Source organism: Crocuta crocuta, unplaced genomic scaffold (genome assembly GCF_008692635.1).
Source record: "Crocuta crocuta isolate KB4526 unplaced genomic scaffold, BGI_CrCroc_1.0 scaffold28, whole genome shotgun sequence".
Taxonomy (NCBI): domain Eukaryota; kingdom Metazoa; phylum Chordata; class Mammalia; order Carnivora; family Hyaenidae; genus Crocuta; species Crocuta crocuta.
The window spans coordinates 9,098,874-9,124,259 of NW_027533256.1; the positions used below are offsets into that span (position 1 = coordinate 9,098,874).

At 57.3% G+C, this 25,386-nt stretch overlaps 1 protein-coding gene across 2 annotated transcripts in view; it reads right to left on the reverse strand.

Annotated features, from left to right (window-relative positions):
• Positions 1-331: 331 nt before the first annotated feature.
• The window catches only part of ARHGAP22 (Rho GTPase activating protein 22), a 169,443-nt gene continuing 144,388 nt past the window's right edge, over positions 332-25,386 (reverse strand). For both annotated transcript variants that reach the window (XM_077746435.1, XM_077746436.1), the window contains exons 5-10: positions 13,323-13,530; positions 10,394-10,526; positions 9,440-9,513; positions 8,757-8,878; positions 6,154-7,057; positions 332-2,179 (exon numbers count right to left, since the gene is read on the reverse strand). In XM_077746435.1, the coding sequence (XP_077602561.1) occupies positions 1,951-2,179; positions 6,154-7,057; positions 8,757-8,878; positions 9,440-9,513; positions 10,394-10,526; positions 13,323-13,530 (1,670 nt within the window). In that variant the 3' untranslated portion in view covers positions 332-1,950. The remainder of the gene's footprint in view (positions 2,180-6,153; positions 7,058-8,756; positions 8,879-9,439; positions 9,514-10,393; positions 10,527-13,322; positions 13,531-25,386) is intronic.

The window sequence follows — 25,386 nt, forward strand, 5'->3', positions numbered from 1 at the left end:
AAACCCTTTTTTGTCTTTTCTGCTCTTTTGATAAACTGGTGGCGTTTTCCTCTCCATCAGAATTGATAGAATTCCAGGACTGTGGCGAGGGAACCCATGACCCTAAGAATGCACTGGTGTTCTCACCCATCTTCTAGCCTCAGTTTGTCCTCTGAGCATGGGGCCAATTCCTATCTTGTTGAGGAATCAATCACTTCAGTTTCTTTTCTCTTTCTCCTTGAACAGGGAGGAGACCAGTATTTTACCTTCTGGGGAAGCTGGTCACCCGGATCATCTGCTGTAAACGGCCTGAGAGTAGGTGCGGGTATTGCTGTTCACTGATCAACCCCCTCCTCAGAGTTCCCCAACAGAATTTTTTTTTAAGTTTGTTTATTTATTTTGGGAGAGACAGAGACAGCGTGAGGGGCAGAGAGAGGTTGACAGAGAATCCCAAGCAGTCTCTGCACTGTCAGTGCAGAGCCTAACAGGGGGCTCAAACCCAGGAAACCATGAGGTCATGACCTGAGCCAAAACCAAGAGTCAGATGCTGACCGACTGAGCCACGCAGGCGCCCCATCCCCCCAAGAGAACTTACTACTGACGCTGCTGAGTGCCCTTGGCAGGCCCCTGGCTTCCTGGTTGGTGCGGCCACAAGCAGCCCAGCAAAAGGCCTGGGGTCAGCCTGCCTCCCCACCGTAGGGATTCCCAGCTGACTTGCGCCTGTGCGCTTTCATCTCATGGTATGAAGTGAGCTCTTCTTGGGAGCACCAAGACCCTGGCATTTAAAGCCTCAGTGCAGTAGTTTATACCTGGCTCTAGGGGGATAGGTGGTTGCCCCTGAGGGCTGTTTCCAGAGATAGTGGTCATCAACTGGGGCACTGTGGCGTGCAGGGTGGCAGGAGGCAGTATGTAAGGACGCTGTGAGCAGGAGTCAGTGAAGGGTCACGGACACTGCCAGTGCCCCGGAGGCCAGTCCTCTCCTCTGAGAGGCCACTCCTTTGGTGCTCCCTAAGCCCATCTCCAGGAGCTCTGGCCCAGGCCTGCACCGTGTGTGCAGGGAAAAGTTTTCTTGAGGGATCTGCCTTCATGGAGACTTGAGGTCTGAGGATGAGCTGGAGGAGGGCGGACGGGCACAGGAGAGGGATCAGCACCAGCTAGAGGGGAGTCTGAAGGGAAACCGGACACAGACTGAGGCTGTGGAGGACAGAGAATGGGCACTTCCCATCACCGTGTCACCTTCAGACACATGCCTTGTGCCCCTGCATGGGCCCGGGGGCAGAAGTGAGGCGTGTGTCGCCCACGCTGGGCTTGGATTCCTAAACTCTGGGCCTGGAGCAGAGCTGGGGCCAAGCAAAGGCAAGCGGGTTACAGTGGGAGGCCAGGGAGGGATTCCAGGCCCTGTGGCAGCAGCTCAGAGGCAGAGGGCCTGAGGAAAATCATCCTGCTTCGGGCGCCGGGAGGATGGAGCAACGCACAGATTGTGACTGTGACGACATTGGGTGCTCCCCAGGGAGCGTCCCACCCCACTTCTGAAGCCCAGGGGACACCCCGGGGACCTCCAACCCTGCGAGCAACTTGGTAAGCCCAACCTCCAATCCTGCATGACCATAAAGGAGGAGTCCGGCGTCCAGCCTCATGCTAGGAGAACAGGTTTAATACAGAATGCAAAGTGTTCCCAGCGGGCCGCCCAGCTCCCAGGCGCCATGCTTTGGTGGGTCACCAGACCGTTTCCTCAGACACCTGCCCGGCCCTGCATGGTTGGAGCAGCACCCAGATCCCACATGGGGCTTGGGCTCCCAACAGCCCCCACTGGGGGCGTCGGGGCTCCTCCCTCCAGCTGGTGCTGGAGCTCCTGGCACCAGTGAGGCCCAGGTCCAAGCTGTGGGGCTTCGTGGCTCCTCACGAGGCCACCGGCCGTCTCTGCCCAGGGGTGGGCGAGCACCTCTGCGGAAGGGAACTCCTCCCCCTCCTTCACTTGGGGGCTTTGTCACCTTTTGCCCCCACAGTCAGGCTTCCCAGGGTTGAGAAGAACTCCTCCATTTCCTTCTGCAGCAGCTGGTTCCTCTTCTCCGCGTCTTCCCGGGCCCGCTCTGAGTTCCTCAGCTTTATTTCCAGCATCGTGTACTTTTTCTTTTCCTGGTCCAGTTCTTCTTCTAGCTGCGACATTCGTTTCCTCAGGTGGGCGCGATCTTCTTCGAGTCTTTAAAATCAAGAAGAAAGACCCTGCTTTAGTCTCTGGCTGCCTGGGTTTCAGCAAACCTGTGCCTGCGTGCACTCCTTCCGAAGGAGCTGGTCAGGCATCTCGGGGACGGAAGGACACGTGTGGGCTCAGACCAGGCTCTGTGGCAGGCCCCACGGGCCCCGTCAGCTCCTCCCAAGACCCTGGTACTTGACCCGTGAGCCAACAGGTTGCACCGCCAGGGGACCGCCCCTCTGCCTGTGATCCAGAAATGCCAGCATGAGCATTTGGCCCTGTGGCACTTGAGGCTGGGAGCCTGAGTCCTTACTAAAATTTAAAGTCCACTTAACCCTCCAAGCCAACTGTCCGCTGAGGAATGGACTGCTGGCTGGCAGAAAGCAGGACTGGTCCCCAAATGGAGACAGAAGTAGGAAAGCGTCCCCTCGCCTCCGCTCTTCTGGGAGTCCCCTCGTACCCCGGCCTCCCACCAGCTGCCCTGCCTCCCATGGCGACTCACTGGAAACCCCATTTGAGGAGGCCCCTCCATCCCTACTTGTCCTTCACGGCCCAACTCAAATGTCCCCCTCAGGGATACTTCTCTGGATCCTCCCCTGGAGGCCACATCAGTGTTGCTTCATGCCATGACAGACCTGCTTCTATGGATGTTGACACCTCACAGTACAAAGCACATCCGTCTTTTCAACCAGATGACTACCTCCCATAAGGCCTCCGGGGCATGCTGAGCCCAGCGCCTGAGACCCAAAACACTGGAGTCTGAGCCTCGGCCTGGCTGCTTATGAGGCATGTGACTGTGAGTAGGACACAAACTACTGCGTTCTTTATCTAAAACTACTGTGTCCTGGCGTCTTTTCTGGAAAAATGCCGGGGACACCCTTGCCCCCAGGAGCTGCAATGAACAAAGAAGGCCCCGAGTGCACAGCAGAACACCTGTGACTCCACGTACATGGAGTAAGAATCCATCCCCACCCTGTCCAGGACCAGGCCCCGCCTGCCTCCCTCCTCAGTCAACGAGCACAAAGCACGATGACTGCAGGAAACCTCCCTGCAGCCCAGCCCCCGACCTGACCTGGGAGCACAGGAAATGCTGTCACACAGGACGCCCACGGCAGGTGGCGCCAGGCCTCCACGGCCCCTCACTGCTCCACCTCTGGCTCCAGCCCCCTCTTTGCTGGTTCCCCCTGCCCGCCCTGGTGCTCTCGGACCTGGGCCTCCCATCTTCCTCTCTACGTGGCCCATTGTGTGACCTCATCCAGCCTCCAGACCCGCAGCGTCATCTACGTGCCGACGACCTCTCAGCCTCTATCTCCCTCGACTCCACTCAGAAACCTAGTAAGCACCGCACCTGGCAGGTCCACAGTTGGCTCCTGACCCTTCTTCTCCAAACCACTTCTGCGGCCCTGGTGTCCCACACACTGGACACCCTCTTCCATTTATTCCCCCAAGACAAAAATGTGCCCTGAGTCCGTTCTTTCTTTCACCCCCACATCTGACCAGTTAGCAAGCCTTCCAAACACGGTCAGAATCTGGCTCTTCTCTCCACCTCCGCTGCTACCCCTTAGGTCCGTGACATCCACATGTCTGGCCTGGAGCCCCACCCACTGCCCTCCACCCAGGTTTCCCCCACTCCACCAGCCCCTCCCCACGGCACTCCCTGGGCTTCTGCATCTGGCCTTCCCTGTCCCAGCAGAGCCTTCCACCCCTCTCTTCCCATGCTCCCCCACCCTCCACCCTGCTTAGTTCTTTACCTAAACTTCTAACATACCATAGGTTTAAAAAAATTTTTTTAATGCTAATTTTTTTTTTTTTTTTTTTTGAGAGAGAGAGAGAAACAGCGCACGAGCAGAGGAGGGGCAGTGAGAGGGGGAGATACAGAATCTGAAGCAGGCTCCAGGCTCTGAGCTGTCAGCCCGATGTGGGGCTCGAACTCACAAACCGCAAGATCATGAGCTGAGCCAGAGTCGGATGTTTAACTGACTGAGCCACCCAGGTGCCCCTAACATACCATAGATTTTTAAAATCTATCTTATTCATGGTTTCTCCCCCTCGCCCCCATCACACACACAACCAAATAAAAATAAGGACAGCAGTTTTGATCAGTTTTGGTCTTGGCTCTGTCCCCAGCATCCAGTACAGTGTCTGCTCCTCACAGCCACTCAATGCATTCTCTTTTGCGAATGTAAGAATTGGCGCAGGAGGGGCTCTGAGTCCTGGGAAGCAGGGCCAAAAGCTGGTTTCCCCCAACTCCCCAGACCAGACCCAGTGCAAACTCCATGCGTGCAGATGTATTCCCCAAAGACCCTTTGGATGGGGCTCTATTCTCTCCTGTGCTCAGAGTTCCTCCTCTCCATAGCCACCCCTCTGCCCAGCACGACAGCACGGACCACCCTGCTAGTGAGGGCACTACGAGGGCTGCTGCTGTCCCCTTGCTTATGAGAGCCCCCAACCCACCAAGCAGGAGAAAACGTGAGCAGTGGAAGCTTCCCGAGCACTGTGGATGCACCAGGCCTTGTGCTGAGGACTCCCATCCACTGTGGCCCTTAATCCTCATGCCAAATGGGTGAGGTCACCGAGCCCAGAGAGCCTGCCAGCCAGACATTCGGCCAATACACACTGGGGTCAGACAGTCCTCCTGGGGTGCTTGGCCAGTACCCAGTGGGCAGGCACTCGGCCAGGCAGTGTCACCCAGAGCCCCCACGAAACACAGCACCGTCCCCCTGACAAACCAAGCTTCTGAGAAGGTAAAAGAACTAGAAGCTCAAGGTGGCTCCACAAACAGCGGAGGAAGTGAAAAGTTGATTCTGACGCCCCCTGAGCCTGTCCTCACGCTCCCCATGTATGCCGTAGCTTCTGTCTGTGAGCTCATCTTCAGCTGCACCTTCCTCTCTATCTGCAGGGCGCCCGGCTGTTACCTCTGCCTGGTAAACCCCAGCCCGGCGCTCACATTTCTGGGCTATCTCCCGCAGTTGCACGCCTCACAGTTCTACTCATGCTGTGTCCTCCTTGCTCAGCTCAGTGCTATTAGGCCTTCAACTCCTAGCTCAGACGTCGCCTGCTGTGACCCTCCCTGACCTCCTGCGGGACAGAAGGGCCAAACGCTGCCAGCCACTCCAGCTCCCTGCAGAGATCCCAGGCTCAGAGTCCTAAGCAGGAGTCCCTTTCCCACCCCCACGGTCTCCGATGGAGAAAGGAAGACCTCAGAACACACTGACACCTTCTGCTAGTGGCCGGGGCCTGATTCATAGGTCAGGCAGCTGGGGCAAGGGGCTACCGGCCCTGCTCAGCTGGTAGAAGCACTGTCCACGCAGGCTCTGCCAGTGACCTTGGTTGGAGAACCTGGCACCTCAGAACCGGAAAAAGCCCTCCTCACAGGGAAGCTGAAGGATCAAACTAGGACCATCAATGAAGAAACCTGCAAGTCCCAGAATGTGGCACGAGGCAGCCTCCTGGGCCCAGGGCGGGTGGGTGGGAGGGCACGGCTTAGCGCCGCCCGCTCCCTCCTCACAGAAACTTGGCGTATAGTCCTGGAAGGAGTTTCCGTATCAGCCCCAACCGGGTCAGCCAGCCAGGCTAGCTGGCCCAGGGTCTGCATCACACATGGGCACTTCCTTGGGCCCTCGCACACACCTCAGGGGGCCCACCTCCTCACTGAGGGCCACAGAGGGACCCCCATGCTGAACCCCTCCATTAAAGGTGCTCTGGGCAGCTAAGGCTGAGATTCCGACTCACTCGTTCATCCTGCAGGCATTTATGGAGCTCGGACTGCATACCAGGCCCCAGAGCTCCCCCAGACATAGGACCCCCACCCCTCCATTCCCAGCCCTGCCCTGGGGGCATTCTCCCAGCAAGGTGGCTTCCAGGGGCTGGAGGCTTGCTTTCTGAGCCCGAGGCCATGACCAGAGGCTGACCGCCCAGGGCCACTGCACTCTGCTCCCAGGGGTGCCGGCCTCACTCACCCAGCGGCTGCAGCCCTTTACCTTTTCATACTCATCTCGTACTCAGTCCTCTGCCGGCACAGTTCCGCCCTGAGCTCTGTGACCAGGCCCCGGAGAGCCTCGGAGCAGCGGGCATAGTCCTGGGTGGGGCTGCCTGGGTCACTGGGCTCGCTGCTGCTGATGCAGGTGCCCACCTCGTCCAGGCCACGGGCCAGGTCCGGGGATCTGCGGTCCTCGCTGCTGCTGGGGAAAGGGGACGGCTCCGGGCCCCCCTCGGTGGGCAGGGAGCTGCAGGCGGACGAGTCGCTGGCCCGGCAGGCTGTGCAGCTGCTGACGGAGGCCCTGGCCGATGCCTCGCAAGAGGAGGCCCCCGACCACGCCGTGCTGGCCACACTGGGAGTGCTGGGAAAGAGGCCGCTGTGGGGCGGCACGTTGTCATAGGTGGAGAGTCTCTGCGCAGAGCCTGAGTCCTTGAGCCGCTCTCCCGAGGAGGCCCGGCGGTGGCCACGGAGGGAGGACAGCCCGTTCATGAGCCAGTTCCCTCCGGAGGAGATGATGGGCACCTCCAGGGAGGAGCTGCCCACCTTTGGGCTCCCCGACCGGGACCCCGGCTGCCAGAAGGAAGACTTCCAGTTGGGCAGAGTCTGCACCTTCTTCCCAGGGCTGGCGGCGGCGGGGCCACCTCGGCCCCCCGGACCCATGGGGGAGGTCCTAGACAGCACCGCCACGGTGGCCCCGTCCAGAGAAGAGGTCCTGTGTGACGGCAGGCCGAGGGGGCCGGGGCTGCTGGGCTCCGGCTGGTCCCCTGGGACCTCCTCGGAGCCCCACCCCACTGTGCACGGTGGGCCCCCACGCGGGGAGGCTGGCCCTTCCTCGGCCCTCGCGGTGAAGAGTTGGCTGTGTTTGCGGATCAGGACGGTCATCAGGTGCTGGACCAGGGATGTGCCTGCAGGAAGAGGGAGTGAGAAAGCCTGGCACATCTCCAGACCAGATGTGCCACAGGGTGTCTGCAGTCCAGAGCCAGGCCGCACCTCCAGAGAGGGTTCAGCAAGAGCCAGCCATCTGCCCCACCCCCCCAAAGGCAAGGACAGCCACCAAACCCTCCAAATCTAGCACCAACAGAAGGACCCACCCACGAATCCCCTTCCTTGGATACAGAGGGGGCACCGCGCCTCCAGCCCATGGCATGTTGGGGAAGCAGCAGGCACGATGCCCGCTGAGGATGCAGGGCGCGCCAGGGGCAGGTTGGCCCCAGAAACCAGGACCTTGACATCACAGCCTCCTAGGGTGTCCCATGTCACTGCCCTGTGTGGCTGATGATGGCTGTGCCTGACCGTCCACATACTGGGGGGGATCTGGGACAGGGACAGAATGTCTTACAGGTGCATGTGGGCACACACGCATACAGTCCCACACTGACGGTCATTAACACATAATTCCATACATACACGTATAGGTGTTTGCAGCCCCCAACACACACAACCCACCCCCTCACACCACACACAGTCACATACGCAATACCTCTTCTCCAGGCCACGGCCCCTGGGATGCAGCCTGTGGAGCCTGTATTCCTCAGCCCAGGGGGTTAGGGGGCCGGGACAAAATGGGGGCAGTACGATGGGGCCGTGGTACCTATCCGTTTGCCTCGTTCTCTCCTGTCACCCTCCACTAAACAAAGACCAGAGACTGGGAAGGTTTCCAGGTGATACGGAAGGAGGGGTGCTTGGGCAGACACTCCCACTAGAGGCAACTAAGAATCCCGGAGAAAATAAAGGAATTCTTAGGCCAGAAAACTGGGGGAAGCAGGAACTCTGTGTTTGCTGTTGGCCGTTTGTTCAACCTGGCAGGCCAAGAAACGGGGAGCCTGGGGTGAGAGACGGAGCTAGACAGGCCGGAGGGGATCTGAGGAAGGGCGCCACGCCAGGAGTCATGACCTTGGCTTGGTGGAGGACAGAGAGCTCCAGACAGGGCTGCTCAACAAGGAACAGCAACTCTGCCCTCTGCTCGCCTGGTGCCTTGTGTGAGACCCGGCCGGCCCCGGCACACCTCAGCCCAGCCTGGCTGTGGGTCTCCTGTCTGCGAGAAGGCCTTCCTCACTAGCCCCTCTGAAATGGTCTTCCAGGGGGCCTCTGAGCCTGGGCTCTGTTTCTGGGCCAGCCCGTACCTGTGCCCTTTGGTAAATCTGGCTAACAGGCAGTCAACTTGCCTCTCTTGACCTTGGTTTACTCATCTGTAAAATGGGTGTAGTAACCACACATGAGCCGCTTGTGAAGATTAAAACGAAGGGATATGAATAAGGCACTTAGTAGAGGTCCTTGCATATTGAAAGCAGCTACTATTGTTACTTTTCGTATTTATTCCCCAAGGGATGGCTCTAACATCCAGGAGCCTGTGACAACTAGTTAATAAAAAATTACTTAAGGAAAGCAAAAACATCTATGTATATTCAAGGGCAAGGGCGCTGACTCCTCNNGCACCTGGTGACCCCACCCTCAAGGCAAAGTTCCTTTTCCTTTTATAGCTGGATCCCATGGGGGCAGAGGGTCTAGAGGCGCCTGCCAGTTCCCGGGGAATGAAGCCCCCTCCCATGGGCCCGGCCAAGGCAGGGCAGCACCCAGCAGCACCATGCACGCCTCCATGATTACCTTCCATGATGGTTACCGGGTCTTCCAGCTGCGGCCGAAGTATGTTAGGTCCGAAAACAGTTGCCAGGTTCTGGACACTCATCTTGTTAACATTTGAGTGGGACTGAACTTCGTCTAGAAACCTGTACGGTAAGGAAGAGGCAGTTGGCAGAAAAGCAAAACCCGATGCGAGATCTGCTGGGAGCTGCCCCGTTCCCATGCCCTGCCACGTCCATGCGTCTCCACGGCTGCTGGGCATCCCCAGCTGCCCCTGCCAAGCTCAGAGGGGGCAGAGCTTCCCCCTCGGAGGGGTTTGGGAGGGACGCCTCTCCCACCTGGCGTGGGGGCGGATGCCCAGGAAGGCCCAGACCCTCAGGCATGGGGCTAGGTGAGGGCCACCCTGCATGCCCTCCCTAGGCACCTGGGCCCAGGTCGTGCTCAGGAGGCAGACCCCTGGGGGAGAGGATGGCGAGAGGCCCCCAGAGAAGGCTGAGGGGACAGAGGGTGTGCCCCCTCACTGGGGAGTATTTGCCACCACCTGCTCCCCTGGGACTGTGAGCTCCACGTGCACGGGGGCTATGTTTCTGTGGCCCTCACTGCCTCCATCAGGGCTGGTGGGAGAAGGTACCCAGCCCCCTCTGGGAAGGGCACGCAGCCGCAGCTGGAGCGCGGGGAAAGGAAGCTCCCTGCCCCTACTCACTCACTTGCAGATATATCTGAGCAGGTTGTAATTGGCCAGGGGAAGGCTGCTCACTTGTTTAGCCAACTCCAGCGTCCCCTTGGGATTGAAAAGAGAAAAACAACACTTTAAAAGGCCGGCAGTGAGACCCCAGACCCTTCTGCTCGAGGGAGAGAGGGCTGGGGAAAGAGGAAGAGGGTGAGCTGGGAGTCGGGGCAGAAACCAGAGTCCAGACCCCCAGCCAAGGCCCACGCAGCCGGGCCCCAGGTGACCAGAAGGCACTACCACCTCCGTCTCCCTCTGCGGAGCGGTGGGCCAGGCTTGTGACCTTTTGAAGGTTAATGCCTCTGCAGGGCCAAAGAGGAATGTGAGGGCCGGGGCGCAGCACGCTCACGGAGGCACAAGCATTTGCCAGATAAAGGCTCCTCACCTCCCTCAGGGCCACAGGGGGCAAATAAAGTCCTTCCCCAGCTCACGCAGACAGTGCGGGAGAGGGTGGGGGTGGGCGTGGGAGCCCTCCATCCTGGAAGCAGACTCAAATTCTTTGGGGGGGGGAAGCAGAATATAAATAGATGAAAGGTCTGGTGGTTTCTGAACGCTGTGGCTGGTCTGGGTGCCCTGAGGTGGAGGTGGAGGGGCGCAGGAATCCCCACTGGCTGGGGGCCCAGGACCATGACTGGAGCCCGGTCTGCTTTCAGAGGTACCTGCCCATCCCAGAGACTGAGGCCTGCACGCAGAGAGGACCCTACACAAGACAGGATGCTCCAGGCATGCTCCATCCAGAGCACCCTCCCACACCCAGAGCAAGGTGCTCCGGGCCCCCCCTTCACAGAGTGGGAGGTTCAAGCCCCCCCCCCGCCCCATCCTACAGAGTGGTCTGTAGGCCAGGATCTATGTGCCACGGAAGTCACTACAAGTCAGAGTTTGCCCAACTGCCAGCAGGCCCACCTCCCAGGATGGGTCCCCAGGAGCCACTAACCTCCCCCTCGTCCTTGGTGAGCAGCTGGGCACAGCTGAGGAAGTCCTCGTACCTGGCGAAGGGGACCACAGGCTCAGGGAGCTCCCGCAGGTACAGCTTCAACAGGGAGGCCACCGTGTGCACGTCTGTTGTGCTGTGGGCAGGGGGACACGCGTGAGGCCCGGAACACCAGGAAACCTGAGAAGTGGCCAGCACCTTGAGCCACGCCGCCAGGGGCAGCCTCTGCTCTCACGTCATGCGTGTGCTTGTGTGTGTACGCTGTTAGCCAGGGAACTGGCGGGAGTGAAGGTCCCCTTCACAGCCTGGTGGCTGCCCCCAGGCTCCTCTCTGCAGGGCAACTCAGAGCTGCTCTGCTCTCAGTAGGGGGTGGGTGAGGGGTGGGTGAGGGGGCTCCCATGCTGGCCCACGGATGGAATGGGAGGGGCCATGTCAAGGGAACATGCCATGCAGGCCTGCTGAGCTCCTGGAAAGAGCAGACCTCTCGGCACAGGCCACCAGGGGCCGGGCAGGGGTCAGGCCCTTTCCTCCAGCCTCTGAGTTCCGAATTCACATTACAGACGCTGGGGCTTGTGTGTTCATCACCCCGGTGCCCTGTGTGTCCACTCCCAGCTTGCCACTGCCCAGGCTGTGGTGCCTCCAGTGGAGGACAGTGACCCCGGGCCTGCTGGCCTCTGGGCTCATTCCTCGGGCTGCGGTCTTGGCACCTCTAAGCTTGCCTTCCTGGATGGGCCTGGGCCTTAGGTATTTCATCTGTATTTCTAGGGCCCTGGATTTAAACCCTGAACCTGCATCTCTCTCACAGCAGGCGCTCAGGGAAGATGAGCCAGGGGCCAGGAGGTGGCTGTGTGTCACTAAGGTGCCACCTGGCCCTGGCTGGCCATGGCTGGGCTTGCAGAGTCCCTTCTGGCTACAGCATTTGGGATTCCATGACCCCATATATACCTCAGGCTCATAGCTAGGGCCCCTCCCTGCCTCAGGCCTGGTGGCTCTTAGTCTGGCCTGGCTAAGGGGACCTCAGTCCCTGCCTCTAGCCCAGAATGCTGCTGTCCAGGTTTTCCACTACCTTCTCCCAGGCCACTTTACCTCCTTTGCCAACACCCCCCACTTTCTGGGTGCTCACAGCCCCAGTGGGTGCCCAGGCTTGAGCCCAGTGCCCTCCCTGTCCCCTGGAGCCCTGTGGGATCAGTGCGGGCCATCACAGAAGCTAGAGCTAGTGCGGGGTGGGGCGGGGGGAGGAGGAAGCAGGGAGGATCTGCAAGCTTGCCCTTGGTGAAGACCTGGGCAACATAAGCACAGAAGTATGGCCAAGGCCCATCTGCGGTATCTCCCATCAGTGGGGGAGGTGACAGCTCTTCTGTCCCAGGCAAGTGGACTGAGAGCAGCCCTTCCACTCTGCAGGCCTCTCTGGCTGGAGCCCCATCCGGGCTCCCCCTCCATGCCCTCCGCTTACAGTGCTCCCGGGCCTGGGAGGCCTGCCCCCACCCCGGCCAGTGCGGCAGCCCCAGTTCACGGCCCCATGCCCCACAGGTCCCTGCAGCTATTCTGTCCAGGTCCTCTGCCCCACCCTGGTCTAGGGAGCCTGTCCCGGCACGCTGACCCCCTCACCTGCTTACCTCCCTGCCTAGAAACACACTTCCTCACCCTCTCCTTCCTTCCCCACTCACCACAGAGCCTTTCCCTTTAACAGAGGCTCAGGGCTTCTTCTTGGTACTTCTTCCTTGAACGCCCCTCACCACCCTCCCCTCCTACGCACGCCTGCCCTGAATCCAGGCTCCCTTCCCCAGAACCCAAGGAGACTGTTCTACAGCCCACAGGCCTGCGGGTGCCACCAGCCTCTGCGACCCTCTAGGGCAGTGCCCCCTGTCCAGCTCTGTCCCCGAGGATCGGGCTCTGAGCGTGCAGTAAGGGGGCTGGGCACTTAGGCAGGGAGGGCTGCCCTGGGGTCCCAATCAGCTTCTGCCCTTACTGTAGGTGTGACCTGGAGAGAGAACCTAAGAGCCCCCAAGAGAACACCTCGAGCCCTGGACAGCTCTTCTTTCCAGCGGGCGGAGCTCCCCTGGGATCAGTCCCAGGCTCCACAGCCCCAGAAGGGAACTGACTAACTTGCCCAGCTGTGCTGATGGGTCTGAGCAGAAGCCAGAGGCACCAAGGGTGCTCTGCCCTGAAAGAAGGGCTGGGAAGGCCAAGGTTGCGGGCAGAATCCCATGGCCTTATCCTGGGGCAGAGGCGGGCCTTGACTGTCAGGGCAGATCTGAGAACAAAGGGCAGCTCCCCAGAGGCCAAGTTTGGCTTGATGCAGAAACAACTTTCTCTGAAAACCGCTCCATAATGGGTGGGGTCCTGTCAGGGAGAAGAAGTCTCCAAGTAGCCCCACCTCCCAGGTCACACTTGGGCTCTTAAGTGAGGTTGACTCTAGCCACAAAGCGCAGGCCTGGAACTGGCAAGCCCCAGGATGGGTCAGGACGGGCACTGGCACAGGGAAGGTGGAGGAGACTGGCTCTCCACCCCTGATACCTGACACCACGTGGGGCTGCTGCACTGCCATCTGGGGCCTGGGGCTGGGTCACCCCAGGGCTGCGGAGCTGACAGGGAGGCCCAGCAGCAGGGCTGGAGTCCCAAAGGGAGCCAGCAGAGGCTTTTCCCCTGCCCGGGCTGGGTTTCCATGCATCCACAGTGAAAACAGCCTGCATAGACGTGAGCAGGCCCCGTCTATGGGGGACCCATCCCTGAGAGGAGGCCCAGAGGGCGGCTGCAGAGACTCTGTGCCCAGTGCTCCGCCCATGGGGGTAGCGGGGGGAGGAGGCACTCACTGAGCACATGGGCCCCTGTGGGGAGCCATGCCACCCAGCACCCTGCTGCCAGGGCCCCCGGGTGCCAGCCGCCTCTGCCCACCGGAGCCCGTGTCCTGCGCCCCTCTCCCTCCGCTCACCTGTCAAACAGCGGCTTCTCCCCACAGTCGAAGGAATCCTGCAGGTCCCTCACCAGGTTGGCCTGGCCCGGCATGCGGAAGAGCCCCTCCTCGCTGAGGCCACGCTCCCGGATGAAGTCCACGCACTGCTCCACCAGCAGGGGGGCCAGGCGGGGGCCATACTTCCGCTCGTGGTGAACCGTGTCCTCCAGGCGCTGCCCAAAGATTCCTGGGCACAGAGAGGAGGCGGTCACACCCTCGGCTATCCAGCTCGGTGGGGGGAAGGGCGCTTGGGAGGATGGGGCGCAGGGTTGCTGTCAGGCCCCAAAGTGGCTGTCTCCTGAGGGAGCAAATGAGAATCTGGGGAGGCACACACTAGGCAGCCGGACCCTGGGCCACCCGGGACAGGAAGCGGGAGGGCACAGCGCGCAGGGGGCCTGTCCAGTGCTATGGAATTTGTCTAACTAAGCCTGAGGAACCTTTCTTTTTTTTCTTTTTAAATGTTTTGTTTTTTTTTTTTTTATAATTTATTTCTGAGAAAGCATGCGCGAGTGAGCAGGGGAGGGTCAGAGAGAGAAAGGGAGACACAGAATCTGAGACAGGCTCCAGGCTCTGAGCTGTCAGCACAGAGCCCGACGCGGGGCTCGAACCCACAAACCGTGAGATCATGACCTGAGCTGAAGTCGGACGCTTCACTGACTGAGCCACCCAGGCACTCTGAAGCCTGAGGAACCTTATTAAGGGTTCCTCAGACCCTGTGCGGAACCGGACAGCAAGAATAGACGAGGCACAGCTCACACAACAAGACAGAGGACACACTCATAGGAGAACGTTATGATTCAGCATCCCTGGTCATCAGGGAAATGCAAGTCAAACCCCAGTGAAACACCACCTCACACCCATCAGGATGGCTGCTATCAAAAAGCCCAGAGAATAGCCAAGCGTTGGTGAGGATGTGGGGAAACCGGAAGACGGCTTGTGCACTGTTGGCAGGAATGTAAATCAGTGCAGTCAGTCGCTGTGGAAAACAGGTGCCTTAAAAAACGTACAACAGAATTACCATACGACCCAGCAACTCGGCTTCTGGAACCTGCAGGGGGTGCTGCCCAGAAGCANGCCTCCCTCCCTGCTCACACACACTTCCCCTCTTGTCAGCCTCACCCACTCCTCGAGCGTCCCCACTCGTCTGCTTTGCTGCTGCCCAGCCCGTGCGCGGACCCCCACCTGGAGGTCTCTTTCCTCTTCGGTCTGTGCAAATTTCCCATGAGCCCTGGGGAACAGCGCAGATGTCCCTGCCTACGGCAGCTGTCCCAGCCCCTCACCTGGGCATAACCACAGAGCTCTCGCTCTTTCTCTCCCTGCGCTCTATCACAGATGCGTGAAGACACTTGCCGCTCTGCAGCCCCGAGCTCGTGCTGGACCGGGGGCAGAGGACAAGGAGCACTGAGGGAAGGAGGGCGAGCGATCCAGAGTCACGCACTCGGCTCCGCACCCTGGGCTCACAGGTGACTGAAGGCCACAGTCAGGGACACTGAGGAGAATTCTAAAACTCCCTCCAGAGATCCACAAAGCTGGGGTAACCCCATCCAGCCTCCTCTGGGCTCTAGCCCTTCCTGCTCTCCCATTTCCTATCCTGAGGCCATGTGCCATCCTTCTGTCTGTCCGTCTGTCCATCCACCCTGCTGTCACTCCCGCATTTGTGCCTCACCCTGTTCTAGGCAGAGGACAGCCTCAGTGCTGCCCCGAGGGCTGTAAAGACATAAATCCTACCAGGGCCCACTCAGCTGAGCCCCCTTGCTGCCTCCCACCCCCGCACCCCTCCCTCAAGATAAAGTGCAATTTGGCAGGCGAGGCTCTGCCCCCACCTCCCTCTGGGGTGCAGGCAGGGGCCAGCCCCGCTGTCCGTGCAGCAGCCCCAACTCTGACCGCCCCGGCCCAACCTCAACACACCCATGGCCTCCCTGTGAGGCCTTCTCCCCACTCACCCCAGCCTCCTAAACAGGGCTGGGAGAGCCAGGAAAGAGAAGTCCACAGGGCCCCAGGTGCTTCCAAACAGACGATTTGGGGAAGGAGGTGACACTGAAACTGGGGTGTAAGAATGAGCAGGAGAGAGCCTGCTGGGTGGGGGTCTGACACGGATCACAGGGCTTAGAGGCCCTCTGAGGGCTGAGCCTGGTGACAGCTCTGGGCGAGGGGTGGGGCTGGAGACACGGGCAGCAGGTGGTGGTCAAGATTGTAGGCCGTAAAGACAAAGATGCTGAGCCTGAAAGTGCACAGGTCTGGGTGTCCATCCCAGCTAAGCTACTGAGGAGAGACATGGCCTCCTTTCCTGGGCCTCAGTTTTTCCATCTATGAAATGGGATAATGGTACTGTTTTTTAAGGGGTTGCCCTGAGGGCCCTGCCCGAGGCCAGGGGCCGTGAGGCACCACCAGGCCAGGGACTGACCCCACATTCCCAGCAGGGCTGTGTGGAGCCTTGCATGAGACTTTGTGCAGGATTTAGGTGCAGGCTGTCCCCTCATCGCCTTCTAAAGAAAGAAGTTTTGTGGAGCGCCAGGGAAAGCTCACTGCAGTCCAGCCTCCTAGGGTTTCCTTCCCAGCTGTCCCCCTGCTGGGAGCAACCTGCACTCAGGCTCCGGGGCCTGGCCTCCTTCACTCCCCTTGCCCGGGGAGCGGGCAGAGCCTGGCGGGGCTCGGAACAGCCACACTGAACTCCCTCAGTCCTCCTGGCACAGCTCAGAGGGGAAGTCTTGCCAAGAACCAGTTCCAGTAGGTTTGTCAGATCCCTGGAAACCCAGCCAGCGTGCGGGTTCCTCGAGGCCCCAGCCCACGCTCTTCACAAAGTACCGGCTTTGCCACCAGAGAGGAAACTGGCAGAGGCTGCGTCTCCGTTTCCTCTTGATGAACCTGTCAGAGGGCTCAGAGCAGGGCCGAGCCTCCCGCCCTGCCCGGTCTCCCTGGCAGACCCTAGCCCTTGATCCCCTCTCCCCAGAACCCCCTGCCGCAGCAGAAGTCACAGGCCACGGACCCAGCAGTCAGCCGGCTCAGATCCCTGTCTTGGATGACCTTGGGCACAGTCCTCAGTCTCCCTGCCGCTTCGGGGGGTTTGTGAGCAGCCATGGGAGAGCTTCCCACGGCAGGTGCTTGGTCAATGTGGCCTCTTGACCCCGGAGGGCCGGCCTAGGGCCCCGGGCTCGGTCAGCTGGAAGGACTCTGCAGGAAGGGGCCTGGTTTTCCCTCTCTGGAGCGGATTCCTGAGAGGAGACCTCGGGCCTGCTCTGGCTCCTCTAGGGCTCTCTCTAATTGGGGGGTGGCGGGACCCGGAGTGGGGACTAGGCCGCAATCAGGGAAGAGACACAAAGAAAAACGTCCTTAAATTCTCTCCGGAGATTCAGACTTGGGGAAGCCCCTCCTGCTCTCAGCTCCCCTCCCAAGGTCTGTCAACCCACCCTTCATCGCTGAGCGCGCCCAGGTGCATGGCCCGCTCTAGGGGCTGGACAGTTCAGAGCTGCCCTGGGGGCTGAAACCAACAGGCTGGGCCGTGGCCAGGCCTCCCCAACCAACAGGGTGACATCAGCGCAGGAGAGAGAACGGCAGCAAGAGGCACACACCATCTAGCCGGGGTCCTGACCAGGGCGAGCCAGCCCTGGGGCAGAAGATCCCTACCCTCCCGGTGGTAGCCAGGCCGGCACAGTGGCCTCTCTGAGNCCCGCCGCCGCCGCAGCCCCGGGCCCGGACCCTGGAGGGAGGGAGGAGGGCCCGCACTCGCGAGTTCTGAAAGGCCACGCCTGAAGTCGGCCCGGGAAAAGCTCCGGGTTCAGACGTCTCACCCCCTTTTCCCGAACGCTCCAGGGTACTAGGCTCCGGAGGAATGAATGCCAGCAGCTCCCAGCGACGGTCCCTGCCAACTGCCAATGGGGGCGACGAGGACTGGCTCTAGGAGCTCCCGCTCCCCGCAGGCTGCTGTGTTCCAGGTGGCGCAGTGGAAGCCCAGGAAGGTCAGGTAACTGTCTGGGTCACCCCGATGGGGGGTGGGGAAAGAGGGGTGGTTACAAGCTCGGATCTAACTCTGGGCTCCTGGCTTCAGAGCTGCTGCTTCGGACTTAAACTAAGGTGTCTTGTGCAGCCCGGAGAAGTGAGCATTAATGTCCCCATTCTAGAGACATGGCAGCTAAGGCCTAGAGAGCTTAAAGAATTTTCCCAAGGTCACACAGCTAGTAAGTGACAGACCTTCCATCCAGACTTAAATTACCTTTCTGCAAAGGTTCTTTCCAGGGCGGGATTCTGTCCCAGTGAAGTGAGCCCACAATCCCATACTTCCGAAGTCTGAAGACTAGGATGGATAGCCAGCCTCGGCAGGTGCAAAGCAAAGCAAAGCTGGGGGCTTGGCAGCACCAGGCGAGAAGAATAGAGACCCTCGGGGGTCTGTGGGCAAAATTCTGTAAGGGAGGGGCTTCTGGGAGCCCTAGGGCTGGAATGGGGGGGCTCATCTGAAGCCTGAGTGTGCGGTGCATGGCCACTCTTCTAAATACTAAGCAAGGGAGACCAGGACAAGGCAAATGAGGGACTCACTGCCTGTGCAAACCCTAAGGTGTCAGAAACTTCAATGAGCAGGATAAACATTTTACTGCAGTGTTTTCACAAATGCAAGTTAATGCAAAAAAAAATCCATGATGAACAAATTATCAAAATTTTAAGTAAGGACAGGCTGCAATCCTGCTTTTGGCGCAGACCCTGTGAGTGTCGCCTCCTAATCGCACAGAGCCTGTCTTCATTTGAAATTTTGAGATTTACCATGGACGTGGTAGGCAAAATAATGACCCCTCCCCCAAAAATGTCCACATCCTAACCCCTGGGACTGGTGACTGTGTTACCTCACCTAATAAAAGGGACTTTGCAGACAGGATTAAATTAAGGATGGAGAGATTACACTGGATTATCCAGGGAGGCTTTCTAAAAGGGAGGCCTAGGGAAGGCTGACTGCAAGAAGAGGTAATGATGTAAGGAGGGAAGCAGAAGAGAAGAGGCCACAACCACGGCATGTGGGCAGCGTCTAGGAGGGGGACAGGCGAGGCATGGGGTCTCCCAAGAGCCCTCAGAAGGAGCAGGTCCTGCCAGCACCTTGATTTTGCTAAGACTCAGTTCTGACTTCTGACCTCCACAATTATGACAGGATAAATTTGTGGTGTTTTGAGCCACTAAGTGTGTGGCAGTTTGTTACAGCAGCAATAAGAAACTAACACAAGGGACTTTCTGCATTAATTTCCATTATAAACATCACAATAACATGTTCATCTTGATTACTGAGGCTTTTGGTGCCCCCTTAAATCCTGTGCTGCAAGCCACTGGGGCTCCCTAGTCCTGGCCCTGATACTAGTATGGGGCTGACATCTTCCTCAGCCCTGGGTTGGGGGGAGGGGCCCAGGGTTCTCCCTTCCCAGAGTTCAAGTACACAAGAAGGGAGGAAGGGCATTTCATGATGCCGGTGAGGGCCACAAGCCAAGGAATGCCCTGCCCTAAACCTGTCAGAAAAGCCTAGGGCTCCCACGACCCAGGGACCCTCTAGGTCTGAGCAGCATGTGCACCATAAAGAGAAGGACCCAAAGGCTCGGTTAGAGTCACCTGCTCTGGGGGTGGGTGGATCCTCCCAGTGGCCATGCGGACTCTGCTGCCAACTTGCTTTCTCGTCCTGAGCTTCCTACCTGTGTGGTTAGACCCGCCGGTCTCTGGGGACTCCCTTCCACTCCCACACAGCTTCCCCAGACAGACGGAAGTCTGTAGGTGCCCTCCATTTAGAAGGCTCTGGACTCTGATGGGCACTAGGTTATGCCCCAGCCAGGATGACACCCAACCCATATTGGAGGGGTCATTTTTAGCCATGGAGCCTGTTAGGGCTGGGTGTTCAGAGACAGCCTTAAAACTGTCCCCTTGGGGTGGTACCTGGGTGGCTCAGTTGGTTGAGAGTCCAACTTCGGGTCAGGTCATGATCTCGCAGTTCGTAAGTTCGAGCCCCGCATTCGGCTCACTGGGATCAGCAGCAAAGCTGTCAGCGCAGAGCCTTTTTCAGGTCCTCCGTCCCCCTCTCCCTCTGCCCCTTCCCTCCCCTCTCTCTTTCTGAAAAATAAACATTTAAAAAAACTGTCCTCCTTGGGGCGCCTGGGTGGCTTAGTCGGTTGGGCGTCCGACTTTCGCTTGGGTCGTGATCTCGCGGTTCGTGGGTTCGGGCCCCGCGTCGGGCTCTGTGCTGGCTGCCAGCTCAGAGCCTGGAGCCTGTTTCGGAGTCTGTGACTCCCTCTCTCTCTGACCCTCCCCTGCTCACACTGTCTCTCTCTCTCCTAGAAATAAATAAAAAACATTAAAAAAAAAAAACAAAAACTGTCCTCTTGGGGCAAGGCCAGGAGGCTGAGAAGCTGAGGATCTGTCTGTCTGTCCTCTCAAGTACCTGGTGACAGATAACCTCTTCAGTGGGGGTGGCCCTCATTTCTGAGCTGTGTGTCCTACAGGCCTTGGGTCCAAGGCCTCAGGGATTCTTTGCTCAGTCTCAGGGATCTCCATCCCTCCCATCAAGACAACTCAGATGCAGAGGCTGTGGTGCTCTGATGCTTCCCCAGTGAGAGAGAGAGAGAGAGAGAGGGAGGGAGGGAGGGAAGGAAGGAAGGAGGGGAGAGAGAGAGAGAGAGAGAATCGCTGGTGGTCTCACCCTGGGGGTAGCTGCCCCTGCCCTAGCTCTGCTGTGTGCTCTCAGGCAAATTGCTAAACGTCTCTAGGCCTCTCTGCCTCCCTCTATAATGTAATTGTGCTACAACTAACCCCAGGCAAGAGTAGCACTTAGCACGCAGGAGACCCCTCCGTCTCTCCTCAGACTGAGGTGGAGGACGACCAACGCCACCTGGAAGCCACTGCGAGCCAGGGAACGGCCGTAGGATCACCCGCAGGCCCCCTGGCATCCTACTCCCCACAGCAGGCATCCAGCAGGGGGCTCTGAGCTCTGGCAGACCTGGGTTAGAACCCAGCTTCCTGGGGCACCTGGTGGCTCAGTCGGTTAAGCATTCGACTTTGGCTCAGGTCATCATCTCACGGGTCAAGAATTCGAGCCCCGTGTCAGGCTCTGTGCTGACAGCTCAGAGCCTGGAGCCTGCTTCAGATTCTGTGTCTCCCTCTCCCTTCTCTGGCCTTCCCCTGCTCACACTCTCTCTCTCACAAAAATTAAGACATCAAAATAAATAAACAAACAAACAAACAAAGAGAACCCAGCTTCCTGACGACTTCTCTGTGACCGGGACAAAGCACTGGAGTCTCCCCATTGCTCAGTGTCCTCGCCTCTAAGGGCAGGGTTAAGGACCACTTTCCTAGGGCTGTTGCAGAGCCTGACCTAGGGACGTGCTGAATAAATGTTAGCTGCCCTGGCAAGGGGCTGCCTCTGCCCAACCCCTCCCCTGTGGCCGGGGTTCTTGGCGCATCGCTCAGTGTCACTGGCACTAACTCTCCACTGGCCTCGTCTTAACAGTAACCATGACAAACTCTCTTCTGGCCCTGTGATCTGGGCTCTCCGTAGCCCAGACAGAAGCCAGGCAGGCCACGTCGCTGGGGCATTTCCCACCAGAGGTGCTGGGAGGGAAGGAGGACTTCGGGCAAGGTGGGTAAGAGGCAGCTGAACAGTCAGCGTCCTGAATGCCTCAGGAAGCAATGGTGCCGAGCCCCCAGTAAGCCACCCCTGCTGGCTTGCCAGCCTCTCCCCAGATAAGTCCGCTGCTCCTCTGTCTCTGTTCCCCCAGGCTCCCTGCCGTCCTGTCGGAGGGGTCTGTGGCTGGAACTATTTGCCCTGCCTTTGGATATAAGCTCACGGACTACAGAAGCACTACAGGGGAAGGAGGCCCAAAGGTGCTGTGAACCAACCCCCAAGCCCAGAGAAGGCCGGCTCTGCCCTCTAGGAGCCTGGGGCCTGGAAAGGGTCCAAGGCCTGCGGAGGCATCATTCAGCTTGTAGACCCTGAGAGCCCACAAGAATAGGCCGAGGGTGCCAGAGTCAGGCTCAAGCATCCCATCTGCTGGCTTAGTGACCTGAAGCCCAGCACAGATTAGCCACAGTCCTTTTCTCCCCTTTTGGAAGAGCTGCTAAGAAAGGCCCAGCTAGGCCCCCTGGGCCTGGTGGGTCAGCATTCAGGGAAACCGGAAATAAGACTCTCTTCTTCAGTCTCCTAGAAGAGCAGGGCAAGCAGCACTGGGGAGAAGTGGTCCACTAGGATCTCAGGCTCCACCACTGCTAGCCTGGGCTGGGGCCAGTGACCTCCCATTCTGAACCGGATTGTGCCTCGAGGGGCTTCCATTTGGAGAGGTCATTCTAGCAAACAGTGACCGCTGCCAGCTGGCCTGAAAAGGTTGCTTTGTGTCCGTCCACTTGGTCCCAAGGCTGGGATTTTCTCCATGTGTCCTGCCCTGTGGCTTCTGGAAGCTGCATTTGTCTCTTCTCATTCCTTCTACCACATGATTTCTGAGGAACCTAAGGAGCAGGAGAATTGGCTCTAGGGAGTCAGAGGAAAGTCTCCAGCAGCCTGTGAGAGCCACACACAACTGGGCTGGGACAATAAGGCCCTAGTGGCCACTGCAGGCCTGCTGCTGCTCCCTCACGCCCCTCCCTAGCGTGGGGCAGTCACTGTGGGCAGGGACGCCCTTCCCAAGCTGGGCTCCTTGCCCCAGGGCTGTCGCTCTGTGCTGCTGCCTGTAAGGGTGGGACAGAGAGCTTCTAGGCTGTGCTAGGCAGTGAGTGTCACAGTTACCATGCCACTAGGTACTGCGCGCTAATCCCCGACTCCAGCACCCAACTGCCGCCGAAGCACCTGCCCTAGCTGAATGATGAATAGTCAGCTCCCACTCAGAAGGGTCCAAATGGAACTGCGGTCAGGCCGCGACCTCCCGAATTTGATTTGTGGTCTTGGTTAATGACAGCTCTGTCCCCAAGGCCTCTCAGCCAGACCCCATGAGTCACCAGCACTGCCCCCACTCTCACACAACCCCATCCAGTGCTTGGCGGTCCTGCTTTCCAAACAGACTCAGAACCTGATTACTTTCACTGCCACCCGCCACCATGAAGCCGCCCGCGTCTCCCACCTGGATTAGTCCCTGTATAGGTGTCCTGGCTTTGCCTAGTCATCATTGTATTTAAAACTTCTCTGTTTTCCTTTCCACAGCACTCACCACCCTTCCAAAACACAGAGGTTCACAAAATACGGGCCCCTGACCAGCAGCACCTGGGAATTTGTCAGAAATACAAATTCTAGTGCACTGCCCAACTGATCTAGAATCCCTGTGGGTGGGGCCGGCAGTCATTTTCACTGGCCTTCCTCAGGGTGCCTCTGATGCTAACATTTGAGCTCATACTGATTGCTGAGGACTTTGCATCTATCTTCTCTTAATTCTCATAACAATCCTGCAAAGCATTCTTACTATATTTTGCAGACAAAGACACAGAGAGGGTAATTGGCATACCCAGGGTCACACAGCCAGCAAAGGGTAGAGCCAGATCACACTCAGACCACACAGCCTGAGGCTGATATCGGTACTCATGCTGCCTCCTCTCACCCATCAGTGCAACTGACTTTGCCAAGCACCTTCCTATGCATATCAGACCCACCTTTGAGGGCTTGCAGGCTCTCTCCAGATAACCAGGCAAGGGTTCATCCATACAAGTGCCGGACAGATTCCAGGTAACCCTGGGTACTCAGTAGTCCCCTCTTCTTCCCTCTCTTGGTGAGCTGGGTGCTGCCCTGATGGAGCCTCCAGGGCCCATGTTCCCAGAGTAGAGCACAGAAGTCCAGAGATCCACAGGAAAGCATTAGCCTCTTCACAATACCAAGTCTTCTGATCCATGAACATGAGATGTCTTTCCATTTATTTAGGTCTTTTTTAGTTTCTTTGATAACATTACTTTCAAGTATTAAGTTTTATGCTTCTTTTGTTACATTTATCCCTAAGTATTCTCTTCTTTGGGATGCTATTGTAAATGAAGTTTTCTTAATTTCATTGTTAGTTTATTCATTGCTACTGAACAGAAATACAGCTGATCAGCGTATACTGACCTTATATCCTGCAGTCTTGCTGAATTTTTTATGACTTCTAATTGTTTTCTAGTGGATTTCTTAAGATTTTCTGTATATGAGATCCTATTATCTGCAAATAAGAGATACTTTTACTTCTTTCTTCCTTCTCAATCTGAATGTATGTCATTTTCTTGCCTAATTGCTCTGGCTAGAGCCTCCAGTAAGTACAGTGCTGAATAGAAGTGAGGGAAGTGAGAATCTGTGTCTTGTTCCTGATTTCAGAGGGAAAGTATCCAGTCTTCCTCCATAAGTATGATGTTACCTTTGGGTTTTTTGTAGATACACACTCTTTATCAAGTTCAATAAGTTTCTTTCTACCCCTGTCTGTAGGCCATTTATTTTCATCAGGAAAGGGTGTCAGGCTCTATTAAATGCTTTTTCTGAGTCCACTGAGATGATCATGTGTTTTTTTTTTGTTTTGTTTTAAGTAGGCTTCATGCACCCATCGAAGTGTCCAACAGGGTGGAGGGGGGCGGTATAGGGGCTTGAATTCACAACCCTGAGATCAAGAACTGAGCTGAGTCAGATGCTTAACTGACTGAGCCACCCAGGCGTCTCAATCATGTGGTTTTTGCCTTTTATTCTATTGTATTACAACTGTTGATTTTCAGGTATTAAGCTACCCTTGCATTCCTGGGATAAATCTCATTTGGTCATAAATCTCATCTCATATTGCTGGACTCAATTTGTAAGTATTTTGTTGAAGATTTTGCATCTGTATCCACTGGAGAGATCAGTGCCCCAGCCATTCTTCTCTCCCTCTCCAGTAGCATCTATCTTTTGCATTGCCGTTTTGTCTCCCAACTTAAAACAAAACAAAAAAAACCAATCCTCTCTTTACCTGACCTCCCCTCCAGCTACTGTCCCATTTCTCTTTTCCATCTTTTCCATTATAGCAAATGTCTTGAAATGGTCGGTTATTCTCACACTCCAATTCCCCTTCTCTTACCCTTTCTCACACCTACTATCATCGAGCTTTCTCCACAGCACTCCCCCAGAACCACATGTGCTCAAGTCAGCAATGAACTAAGCTCAATGTCTGCTCTCTTCTGGCTGATGTGTCAACAGTGCATGTTGTCACTGCTCCTTCCTCCTAGACATTCTCTTCAGTTGCCTCGAGATCCCCGACTCACTCTTGGGTCCGCTCCCTCACCAGCTCTCCTTCTGAGCCCCCTCTGCGGCTCCTCCTCTGCCTGCCCTTGACTTGACTTCTCACCTGGGAGCAGCTCAGTGTTCAGCCCTGATCCTCTGCTGTCTCTACACTTGCTCTATCGTGTCTCACCCCGGCCTCATGGCTTCAAACCCCATCTATATGTCAACAGCCCCCAAATTCTCCCTCCAACCCAGTCCTCTCTCCAGTTCTCTAGACTTAAATGTTAAACCGCCTGTTGGACATTTAAACTTGAGCCTCTGGGGGTGCCTGGGTGGCTCAGTCCGTTAAACGTCTGACTTTAGCTCCAGTCATGATCTCGCAGTTTATGAGTTAGAGCCCTGCATTGGGCTCTGTGCTGACAGCTCCCTCTCTCTCTGCCCCTACCCTGTTCATTCTCTATCTCCCAAAAATAATAAACACTAATGATAATAATAATAATAATAAACTTGAGCCTCTAACAGGTATCTCAGACTAAGCCCCAATGGGAACTCTCTCACTCTTCATTCCAAACACTGTACTTCCTTTGGTCTTTTCTCATCTGTTAATGGCTAATCCATCCTTCCAGTTCTTAGCTCAAAACATCCTGGAATTACTTTTGACTTCTCTCACTCTCTTCTTTCTTCCTTTCCAGCAGAGAAATACTTATATTGGCTTTACCTTAAAATATATCAAGAACTCAATTACTTCTCATCACCAATACCACCATGGGCCAACCTGCCATCATCTCTCACTCGTATTATTGTATAATGAGCTCCTAGCTGGTCTCCCTGTTTCTGACCTTGCCTTGTAGGATCTATTCTCAACACAAGGCCAGAGGGATCCCGTTAGAACCCTGT